At 44.2% G+C, this 12,218-nt stretch overlaps 1 protein-coding gene and 1 non-coding gene across 4 annotated transcripts in view; both read right to left on the minus strand.

Moving 5' to 3' along the window:
* The window catches only part of GSPT1 (G1 to S phase transition 1), an 84,338-nt gene that overhangs the window by 40,535 nt on the left and 31,585 nt on the right, over window positions 1-12,218 (minus strand). For 2 of the 3 annotated variants that reach the window (XM_088474224.1, XM_088474226.1), the window contains exons 4-8: window positions 11,736-11,963; window positions 6,362-6,395; window positions 5,984-6,061; window positions 5,583-5,763; window positions 3,357-3,511 (exon numbers count right to left, since the gene is read on the minus strand). In XM_088474224.1, coding sequence (XP_088330350.1) covers window positions 3,357-3,511; window positions 5,583-5,763; window positions 5,984-6,061; window positions 6,362-6,395; window positions 11,736-11,963 — 676 coding nt within the window. The remainder of the gene's footprint in view (window positions 1-3,356; window positions 3,512-5,582; window positions 5,764-5,983; window positions 6,062-6,361; window positions 6,396-11,735; window positions 11,964-12,218) is intronic. The other variant, XM_088474225.1, reaches the window with a different exon arrangement.
* LOC148522236 (U2 spliceosomal RNA) lies at window positions 826-1,009 on the minus strand. Its single transcript, XR_015878767.1, has one exon. It is a non-coding gene; the product is annotated as a U2 spliceosomal RNA (small nuclear RNA).

Raw genomic sequence — 12,218 nt, forward strand, 5'->3', positions numbered from 1 at the left:
CCGTAATTCTGAAGTGACTACCATGGAAGGTTCTTCCCTGTGGATACTCAAGCCGCTGGAAGCAACTGCGTGAAGAACAGAGCCCTCCGAACCTGGCGGCTCCTAAGTCTCCCTGATGAGACCGGAGCGATGCGCTGAATGGAAAGTAATTACTTTCCTTCGCCTATGCTTGGACAGACCCAGAGCCATGGGAATCCAGAACTAAACCGCCTACAGAGTGGTGCACAGCAGCAATGAGGTGGAAAAGACAGCAGGTCCTATTCCTTAAGGACAGCGCAAGGTCTTTCCTTTGTGAAAAGGCTAATGAGTCCTGCGGAGGAAGAAGACGCCTCCACCTGCGCCTCTCGCACAGCAGAGTATTCCGGCAAAAAACGCGCCAAAATAGAGAAACCTGACGTAAGTTGTGATGCTGCATGTTGCAAAGCACAGAGCCAGAGCGGGACATAACTTGGCTAGGAACTTAACCCTATAGAGGGAACAAAGCCCGTGTCTAAGATGAGGGAATACCCAAGCTTGAACTTGGTCTCTGTTAAGCGCCACGCTCTGCACTAGGGCACACCCCGCCATGCTGAGAGCCCCAGCCCACGCAAATCCCAACCTGCTGAATGCAGCTTCCCGGATGCCTATGCGTCACCATGTCCTATACCCACAAGGCCACTGAGGGCAACGTCTTGTTACCAGCTGCATGGGAGTAAACAATGCCCAAAATACAGCAAAATCCCTGCATACAAACTCCACAGTGTTAGGGCTGTAGCGGGAATTGAACCCATGACTACAGTGCGGTGAGGCAACAATACTAACCATTATGTAGTCATGGTCAGGGTAGTAGATAGATCCTCTTCAGTAGATGGACAGTAACTGATTAAATCAGGGTACGTCAGTGGCACTAGCCACATGGACATACAGGGGGTATATAAACCTGTGGCAATTCAGATAGGGGATATATCAGATATTAAACTGTTAAGAACAGATACTACACTTGATCTTAGCCAAAAGTCCGAGAAGCGATGTGTGTTGTCAGAGCCCCCCCACTTCTGTAACACCTGACATGAGGTGTGCATCTAAACCCTATTAGTAGGCAGAAATAAAAAAAACAGGTACATGAAAACAAAAAGGCAGCTAATACAGCAACAAGGGTACCTAGCCTTCCTGGAGACCAACACCGCAGCTGCCTGGAAGAGGATGTGTGCTGTGCAGTGCAGGCGGATGTAACAGTGTCGGCTGAGGGATGATTCATCCATGCATTCCCTGTTCACTGTACCGCTGCAGGAGAGGGAGAGCAGCGCTGGAAGCTCCGCCACCTCCAATCTGCACTCTTCCGGGACACAGAACGTCTCCGTGTGAGGGGAAAATGCTGGTTAAGCCCGGCTGATCCGGGCAGTCTGTGGAGTGAGCGCTCCTCCTGCATCTGTATGCGGAGAACCGCTGCCAAACAAACCCGCCAAAATGTAATGCGCAGGGGAGGCCAGCAGCTACAGGCTCCGCCCCCCTATTCCCTGGCTTCACTCGCAAGTGCTACTCCCATGCCTGGGGAAAGCACTTGTTAAGCTCCAACTGAGCTGCCTGTGAGGTGTGCACTCCCGCAATGGAGTTGTCCTCATCACACCTGGCAAGCACTGCCACCCAGGGGTGCGAGCGCGCACTATCCCCGGGTCCAGGCGGTCTCTTCTAGAGACCGGGGCGATCTGTAGGGTGGTCCCAACGGCACGCACCACCCTCCGCATATCGGCGAGCTGCGTCACAGCTCCCACACTCTGTGCGCTGCTACAAGCAGTGCACATCTCCTAAACTATAAACAAAAAGTTTACAAATTAATACAAAATAGCTACCTACAAGAGCTGCAGGACAGCCCATCCAAAACGTGCCCTACTCCTCAGGCACTTAACAAAGACTAGAATTGTGGGATTGCAGGGGGGGAGGAGCAAAGGTTTTAAAGCTAGTTTTATTAAGTGCCAGCTACAGCCCCAACCTACAATCCCATGGTCCAGTGTTCTCCAGCCTTGCTACAAGAGAAAAGTATAGTGAAACAAAATGCTTAGAAACACAGTAGAGATTAAAAATATTGCATGTTAAATTCAGTATCAGTCAGGGGCCTGCATAATGTATCAAGCATATAGAATTGTTCTCAAACTGGGGTATTTGGTCCAGTAAGCAGTTTTCTCATAGTCTGCTTTGTTGAGTGCAGTTAGAACTCTCCAGAGTTTTCACAACATGCGAAAAGTGGCACATTTATAGATCTTTAAAACCATTTTACTATATTCCAATCTCTATATTTTAGTCTATGGGGGCAATCCAATTCGGTGCGAGGTTGCAAAAGTTTGTTTTATGATACTCAAACATCACGAATCCGCACTTCTGAGAACAGCGAGATCAAATAAAAAATGCCGATAAAACCACAAACTATCAGCTTAATTTAAAAAAAAAAAAAAAACAACATTAAATTTGGGTTGCATAAACTATAGAAAAGGTTGATTTTGGGCTAATTTAAGGCCTTTTTTATTTTTAACACCCAAAAATGACATGTAACTGGCCCAATTAAGGTAATTGAAAACTTTCAAATGCCTATTAAGTCAATAAGGGGGGTGTCTGAAATATTTGACCTTAAAAGCAATATTTTTCATACAGTCAGGGGGGTGGAACAATCTACCTCTGGAAAAAAAAAAAATTGAGTTTGGAATTGAATTGCAATTCACAGTGCGAGTTTAACGAGAGAACTGCTCGTACAAGCCAACTCACACCTAAATTGAATTGCCCCCTATCTCTAAAAAAAAAAAAAAAAAAAAAAAAAAAAGTGGTTTGCTATGCAAAATTTTGAATACCATTTGATGAAACTAGGGCATTGAGAATAATTTAAGAGACATGGGGAGTATTTTGGCAAGGTTACCTTCAAGATAACAAAAATAGTTTAAAAAAAGCATTATAAGGCTACAAACCATATCATGTGTTATAGTTTGTAGTTTTTATCCAATCCACTTTTCATCAAAAGTGATGAAAAGGGTTGCGTCTTAGAGCCACATCCCCTTTTCACATGCGCAATAGAGTGCCCTTTTTAGGTTCGGCACTAGAGTGAACACTAAGAACTTTTGGGGCACACTGCTCATTTTAATTTGAAATACTGGTTTCTTTGTCTGATCCTGTGCCGGAACTTACTCCCAAATGTTATATTTTAATGCTTTTCAGAACATGGTGACATTATCAGTGTCACTATAGAAATACAACCTTCAACATAACTAAAGACTGCTGTAAACATGTAACCATTTAATACATTTTAAGAGGTGTGTGAACATTCTAAAACAAAAAGGCCTTCTTGAACAAGCAAAATATACGCTCTAGTTCAAAACTTATTTTAGATATACCTGTCGTTGCTCCAGTTTACTGTTGGATCGTCCATTTTATTCACAAGAACTATTAAATGCTTTACACCAGCTGTTTTTGCCAACATGGCATGCTCTCTTGTCTGTCCTCCTTTTTCAAATCCGGTTTCAAATTCTCCTTTTCGTGCAGAGATTACCTAAAAAAGGAACACATTCAGAAATGATGTCTAGAAAACTCAACAGCAAAACATGACAGATGAAGAATGCAGAATGAACAATAGTGCGCTCAAGGGAATGAATACAGCAGCATACCAATCACCACATGGTGAGTTTGGGATGTTGGTCACAAGATATGTAATATGCTTCTGTTAACCAAGACCAGGTCTTACTACAAATTAATAAGATTCCTTGCCATTACACCAACTTTACATAATTACATGCAAGTATATTCCTTAACCTGCATAATTTAAATTTAAGAGTTTATAGATAATTTTTATTGTTAATAGACACTTAAATTCACCAGCAGTTGGTGGCACAGACTATGTAATGTCCTGAATAAATGTTTAAACCTGCAGGAGTTTTTCAGCCAAAGGCAAATCTCCCACCTTGCAGAATATGGGAAAAAGGGGGGAGGATAGTGTTATGTATCTGCTCTGCAAACCTTGGCCACCGAAGGCACAAAGAAAAAGTCAAAAGACCAACAACAGTGAGAAATGTAATTGTCTCAGTAACTAATAAAAATAAGTAATCTTTCAAGCAACACAGGAATGAACTACTAAGAACAGACTCTGGGCCTGATTCAGAGCCGGACGCTCTTTCAGAGCGCTTGTTCTGAATCAGTGCCCGCCTATTGTATTTTTAGAGCGGCCTCCTGGCCGCTCGCATAGCTGTGGGTGACCACCCACAGCTAGTGCGAGCGGCCAGGATGATGGTCAAGACCATCGGACTTGCGACGAGACCCTTGTGGGGTATCGTCGCAAGAAGTCCACCCACTGACATCACTTGTGATGTCAGTGGGGCCGGCCCTAGACGGTAGGCGTTCCCATGGGAACGCCTCCGTCTGGGCAACCACGCCCACCAAAGGGGGCGTGCTGTCACTCAACATTGACAGCACGCCCCCTTTGTAGCGAGACCCGGAGCGACGGCTTGACCGTCGCTATCCGGGTCTCGCGCATGCACACGACGGAGCCGCCTTCGTCGTGCGCATGCGCACTGGGCCAACATCGACCCGCTTGCGAGCGCTGAGTTAGAGCGGGTCTGAATCAGGCCCTCTGTTCTTGGAAACATTGCACTGACTGTACCAGGCACAGATACCAAGTCAGGTCGTGAAATGCTGTCAAAATAGAGGCCCCAAGAGTCTGGTCAGAGACCCCAACAATGTATTTTACTGTTAGTGCCATGACTACTGATGGAGGGAACCATGGATAAAAAATCCAACTCTGCTCCAATGGAGCTATGAGAGCTTTGCAATAAGGTGGCTCCGCCATCTCAGGGTGTGCACCCGCAAGCAAGCATGGTCCACTGGTCATCCACCTCCCATGCTGTGCAAGGGTATCACACTGTACTAGAAATGAGGGAATTTTAGTGGCATCCTGTGCAGGCAAGATGTTTTGCCACTGTATCTCCCTCCCTGATCTCTGAACATACTTTGCTTCGCAGACATAGAAAATGAGGGAGGAAAAGGACAGCTGCTTAACCCAGGAAGATATGGAGCTGTAAAAGCTCAGACATGGAAGAGCCCATAGAAAGCATAGCACACAAATGTGCCTCACCAGCTAAGGAGATGCTGCTGATCCCAGACAATGGCAGAGGAGGTCCCAAAGGGATGGTTCCTAACCCCAGCACCGAAAGATGGCAGTTGTCCAAAAGTTGGCTCCCCCTTAGCCATTCTAATGGCCACATGCTAGACAGAATTGAAGTTCTCGGGCAGCCAATGCGATATAGAGGGGAAGTTTTTTCCGGTAAATTTATAGTGCCCAAGTGCCATAAGCCACACTATACCCCTCAGTGTTACCCAATGGATGAAAAGAGAATCAGTGTAGTCAATTACAAGGTTATTGCCATCTTAGAGTGAGCTATTTAAAAGCACATATAAAAGTTACCAATTCTTTATAAACTATACTTGCTAGGCCCCATTTTAGACAGACGATTGATAATCAGCTCTACTACAATGTGGTGCACCATGCAGGATATTGGTCTACCATTACTAAATTATTCACAAATAATATGGAAAGCACACACAAGTTATAGTGTTCCAAAGGATCTTACCAGTACAGCTAAATCTGCTTGCGAGGCTCCCCCAATCATATTGGGAACAAAGCTTTTATGGCCAGGGGCATCAAGGATTGTGAAGTGCTTCTTCTCCGTTTCAAAGTACGCACGGCCTACCTCTACAGTCTTTCCCTTATCTCGTTCTTCCTGGTTTGTGTCTAAAGCCCATGACAGATACCTGGAAGAGAGAATATGTTAGCACCTGGATGACAGATGTTCACAACAGAAAAGCATACAAATTTGTGGGTTCGAAAAACAAACATTAACCAAAATTGGGCCAGCCATAAGGTCCTACTCTTTTGGAAAACACTGAAAACTAAATTCCCTTCTGCCAACACACAAAGCTAAAACAGAGGGCTGTTGACAATGTAGCTACTTCAACACAATACACCTCTTACCAGGTTTCTCTGTTTTTCTCTTTTGCTTCCCTTTCATATTTCTCAAGTGTTCTTTTGTCCACCATGCCAGTTAAATACCTGAAATGTGAAAGCAGGTACACGTAAAAGCAGGAACCAGTCTACATGAATATCTTGGAAAACGCTTAAAAAGTTTGGTCCTCACATCTGTTATCCTGTCCAGTGTGCAAATAATCTGAAGGCCAATGTGACTGCTATGCTGAAATATGCTGCAAGATTTGGCAACAAAAATGCCACAAAACCCATTAATAATTGCCAACCAGAGCAAGAGCACTGATGTACAAACCAAGCAGTTACTTCATCCATTTCAAATCTACAAGACTTTTGCTAGTATTGATTTAGAATGATGCATATACTTACATAATTTGTCCACCAATAGTTGATTTTCCTGCATCTAAAAATATAAATAAAAAAATATAATTTGAATCATCCATGTTAAATTGTAACACAATTATAAAAATACTAACACCTAGTAGGTCAAGTTATTACTAAAGTTACTTAACCGTCCTAGATAAATGATTATGGGAAACCAAACATGGCTAGTAAATAACCATCTTAATAAAAACTAATCATTGTTGTTCTATGAGTATTAAGTTTATTCTAGACCATGTATCATTTAATTACACTTAATGCCAGGTCTACTAATTTCTAGATTTTAACCACCTACAAACATATGAAACAGACACCTATTATGTACAATAAAAAAACAAATTACACAGTGGTGCTTGAAAGTGTGTGTACACACTTCTGAATTTTCTATGTTTCTGCTGAAATTTGGCCTAAAACTACCTCAAACTTTCACACAAGTTCTAAAAGTAGACAAAACCAAATCATGCAAATGAGAAAAAAAATTAGACGTGCTTTTTTTTTTTTTTTTTTTAAGGAAAATTATCCAATATATCTAAATGGCAAAAATATGTGAACCTTTAGGCATAGCAGAAATTTTGAAGGTGAAATTAGAGTCAGGTATTCTCAATCTATGGGATGACAATCAGGTGAGTGGACAACCTGTCTTTTTAAAAGAACTGGGATCTATCAAAGTCTGATGTTCACAACACGTTTGTGGAAGTGTATCATGCCACGAACAAAGGAGATTTCTGAGGACCTCAGAAGAGCTGTTGATGCTCATCAGGCTGGAAAAGGTTACAAAACCATCTCTAAAAAGAGTTTGGACTCCACCAATCAACATACAGATTGTGTAAAATGGAGGAAAATTCAGACCATTACCACCCTCCCCAGGAGTTGGTCGACCAACAAAGAGCACGTCAAGAGCAAGGCATTTAATAGTTTTCAACGTCACAAAGGAACCCAAGGTAACCTCTCACATTAGCTAACGTTCATGAGTCCACCATCAGGAGGACACTGAACAATGGTGTGCATGGCAGGTTTGCAAGGCGAAAGCCGCTGCTTTCCAAAAAGAACATTGCGGCCGTCTGCAAGATCACCTGGACAAGCCAGAAGACTATTGGAACAATTCCAAAATAGGAGCTTTTTGGCATAAAAGAAGCGTTATGTTTAGAGAAAGGGGAAAACTTTACTAGTACTTCCTTAAAAGAGTTTGGAGAGAAGTAGCAGGAACCCCGTGAAAAACTGTTTAGAACCAAACAAACCAGTAGGGAAAAAAAAAAGTGTCAAGAACCAAAACATCGCACCACTGAGCGTGATGGAGGGCTCGCAGTGTTCCCCAGCCTGCTTGAAAGAAAAGGATTCAACAGTAAGTTGACCAATGACCCCATTTTCTCTTGCAGCAAGGCTGGGGAACACTGGACAATGGGACGTTCAAAACCGCCCCCAAGGGAGGGAACGCTCAGACTGTCTGACCGGAGAACTGTACGCCCAAAGTGGGTGCTGCCGGAGGCCAAATGTGAATACGTAAAAAAAAGCCAATGCGCGGACAAGGGACCAGACAGCCACTCGACGAACCTGTGCTGCTAAAGTCCCGCGACGCGCTGCCCATAAGATCACCACCACCCTAGCGGAAGGCACTGACACCCGGTTTGGTGGCATTCACCCTGCACCACAATAGGCTTGAGTGCTGACCGAGCAGTTCCGGTGCGCAAGGGTCTGCTGATAAGCCGGCCAACCATGGTCATGCGCATCCTAAAGGACCCACAGATAACAGTGCGGTGTACCAAGACAATGTATCCAAGGAATTCTGCAGAGCTCAGCCCAACGAGCAAAGCCAGATCATCACAGCCCCCCGAAGGAGGAAGAAATGGAAACAGCCTAGTAGGGACTCCCGAGAGAAAAACCTGCAGACTTCTCACGCTGGGACCCAGAAGTCCTTCGTCACAACCAGGGAAAGTGCCTTGTACAAAGGGGCCTATTTGCAGTAGATCTGGACGAAGTGGAAGATGCCCCCTGGACCTACGTACCCTGGGAGAATGGCAGCGTTCCATGACCAGTGTAGCCAGCCTGGAGCCCCTAGAATTACACTCACTCGGGAAGCCTCAACGTGCCTAGAGACCTGAGGGAACAGTGGGGTCAACGGAAACAGATGACAAATTCCACAGAGTAGTCAAGGCATCCTCTGCGGAAGCCTGCGAATACCTGGATCATATGGCACACTCCGGAGCAACGCAAACATGTCGAGAGGCCATGAGATCCCCGCACGGAAGGCCTCACGACCGAACAAGCGGTAGAAAGATCACTGGAAGAAGAGACCACTGCCCTGGGAAAAATGTGGTTCTGCTGAGGACATCCGTTGACCTAACTTCCCACTACCGGTATGACCACCACTGAGAAAGTCATAACAATATAGTCCATGCGCCGAATAGACTTAGGGTTGCCTCCTCCATCAACGCCGCACTCTTGTGCCTGCCGGTAGACATACATAAGCCAACACCAGATCAAGTCCGACCGACAGCGACCAGTGAGGGCGGACAGGGCCCCAAAAATTTTGCTTGTAGCTCGAGCCCTCGACCAGCTGAGCCTTTGTGGATGGCTACCCAATACCCCAGAGCCGAAAAGCAATTTCACGGCACCCCAGCCGAGGAGACTCGCAGCCGTAGCCACAATGAGCCAATCTGGAAGGACCAAGGGTTGGACCTGGAGGAGAAGAGCGGAAATCCTCCACCAATGGAGTGACGAGTGCTGTAGGACAGAATGGGAAACTGAGACGAGAGAGAGATATGCCGAGCAACCATTTCAAGTTTGGAGAATTACCCACTGGGACTCCCAAGTAGAACCTGGTCCACTGAATGGTCCCGAAGTGGAGATCATTATGCACAACAAGCGAATGTTCCACAAGGTCGGCGGACGAGGCACCAACTGAACCGTTGACTAAGGTTGGTAGGGTCCCTGCATTGCCCGCCGCAAGAACACACCGATGGACAGAGGTGCCGAAGGCCACCCGTAACTGAAGGCGCAGACAAGGAAGTAAGGGAGACCTCACAAAAGTAGGGATACAGCATGGATCCGAAAGTATGTGAAACAAGCGACCTAGGCTTCACAAGCAGAATCTCCGAAGCAAACCAAAGTATGATACCTTCTGTGCGCAGTATGCACGGCAGTACCGACCGTATTGTGTTCCAAACACACGGGGCCAGGGCTCTCCCAAATAGTAGGCCCCGAAATAGAGTGGGAACAGAGTCAATTACCCACAGAGGAAGTAGGACGACCTGCCCAAAACAGAACTTGAAAACACACGTTCCAGACGTCTAGCGAGGAAGTTGTTGGCATCCGCGCTGTGGATCTCTGATCGGAAAGAGTACATGAGAACTGAACTACTCAACCCTGGAGCTCAAAGCACAGCGAGACCAGAGTGGCCGGAATAAGCATTCAAAATAGGAAGGAGATATAACCTCAGTTTCCGTAACCGCGGTTGAACTGGAGCAAAAACATGATGGCTGAGAGGAGTGGATTGATAGCCCGGCCCAATTGTCAGCTCGTTCGCAGCTTCCAGGGAAAGAGCGATGTGAAAAAACAACGAAGGGGTGAAGAACAAAGCGTGTGCCTGAGAGGAGGCTTGACTTATCATCCAATTGAAGCGCAAGCAGCTTCACTAGGGCCTAATATTACAGGTGAACGAGGAGGGGATCATGATAATAAGCTGACCAAACGAGAAATGTTTTGGATTTGAGTTAAATACCCTCGTCCTTCATGGTCTTAATGATAACTATGAAATTGCCCCATTTTTATAAATTTTTCTAATTTTAAATTTATGATTATTAATTGATATATATATATATATATATATATACACATATACACACACACACACACACATACACACTTTGTATTGATGTTTTATTTTTAGAGATCATATTATAGTTGCTAAATCTTTATATAACCTCTCATATGCTTTTTATATAACCTCTCTTACATGTTTTTAATGTATGACGATTATTCTAATTTATGCATCAGCACTTTATCAGTTTATCATTATAGTAAATCTGTAGGATTTACTGTGTACCATGTTAGAGACATTAGAGATATTGGAGTTATCAGACTCCGACAAAATGGCCGCCGCAATAGAAATGCAATCAGTAGGAGTATGAGACTCCAAAATGGCCACAGAGACTCTCGCAAGAACTGAGCCTGGATGCCCGTGACCAGTGGAACTGGCGGCAGTGTGACCGCTATACACGGATCCACTTGGCACGGGTAAAGACGGGTGCGGGAAGCGCTGGAATAATTTGTTATTTAAGTATGATGCGGATGATAGCCGCGAGTATTAAAAGGCTTTTTTTTTGTGTCGCAGGAAGTGAGGTCACTTCCGGGATACTTCCGGTACATGGAACTCAAACCATGTTTCCGCGGTACACACGCCTACCAATTGTGCCAAGATAGGGGTACTTATAGGTGCAAAACATATCATTGTGTCATTCCTCCTGATGAAGTCCAAGGGTTAAGACAAGGACGAAACGCGTTGAGGTGACAAGGACATATACTATATCTTCTGCCGATTGGGAGATGATACATTTCAGATAAGCTTTTATTGAATTTATTTCATGTACGGGCATTTGATATTGGACGTTATTTGTTAATAAATTTGTGTGTGTGGAATTACACTATGCTATTCTAAATTTATTTCATGCTTGCCATGAGCCTCACTGGAAGGTTAATTACAGAATTGTGCCAAAAGGATAAGGATCTGATCGCTATTATTGGAGTCATTATACGTGAATTATCAAGTGGTGCATTCCACCATATAAGGTACACCTCCAGCACATAGAGGGTGATAAGTCCTGGTGAAGGATTCCTTTGTACTTTAAAATTACTGCACTAGGAGGCGCTGTTTTTCCACCTTATTTCAGATCACTATTGGAGCTGGTTGAACGACAGCTGTTTGGGAAGAAGAGCAGTCACCCCTCAAAACAGGGCAGTGCTTTTAAAGTGGACTAATATTTAACGGACTGTTGCTGAAAGACATTTGCATCTAGGACTAGACTAGCGCCATATACCACCATTTCGTGTGTGTATACACACACACAGAGTATATAAATATATCTAACAATCAGCCTAAAACCACTTGGATCTGTCACTAAAAAAGGACCAAAATTAAGTAGCAAAGAGAATGTATTTGGAAGTGTTTTTTTGGCACTAACCCCTATTCCCCTATTTATAGTGGAATATAATATAAAAATATATATAAAAATGATGAAAAAGGACAGAGCAAATATGAAAATCCAATGAAAGCCATAAGGAAAATTGCCCTCTTAAAAAGGGATAACACACTGGCACTCCCAATAAAACACAGGAAGTATACAACAAGGAGCTCAAGCCAACATACCTACATGCCCGATGAACACTACATTAACGTGTTCTTTTTTGGGTGCGTCTGGAGGAACAACAATAGTTTTGGGTTTTGGAATTTCCTCTTCTTCCTCCATCATTTCCTGGGCTGCTTCATCAGTGGACCTGCCATCTCCTAAGAAGCCACCTCCTGGTTCCGCTTCACTCGGTTCATCTTTGTGGTCCCAGGACTCTTCAGGCGACATCTCAGTCTCTCCATTTTCTACTGTACAAGATAGTGTATGTTATGTAGGGTGCGTAACCAAATTCAAAATACTAAAAAGTTAATTTGTAATACAGTGCTGAATAAAATTACAGTTCTTCACAGCAACTGAAAATAAACCAAGTGTTTTAGGTTGTGCAAAGGACATGACAATGTTAGAAGATAAACAGCCTTCAATAAAATGTTCCGTCTACATGACAGACTAGACCCGGAAAGAAGGTAGGAGAGTCTTCTGCAAATAGACATAACTACATTATG

Source organism: Taudactylus pleione, unplaced genomic scaffold (assembly GCF_031769625.1).
Source record: "Taudactylus pleione unplaced genomic scaffold, aTauple2 ptg000149l, whole genome shotgun sequence".
In the NCBI taxonomy this organism is placed as follows: Eukaryota; Metazoa; Chordata; class Amphibia; order Anura; family Myobatrachidae; genus Taudactylus; species Taudactylus pleione.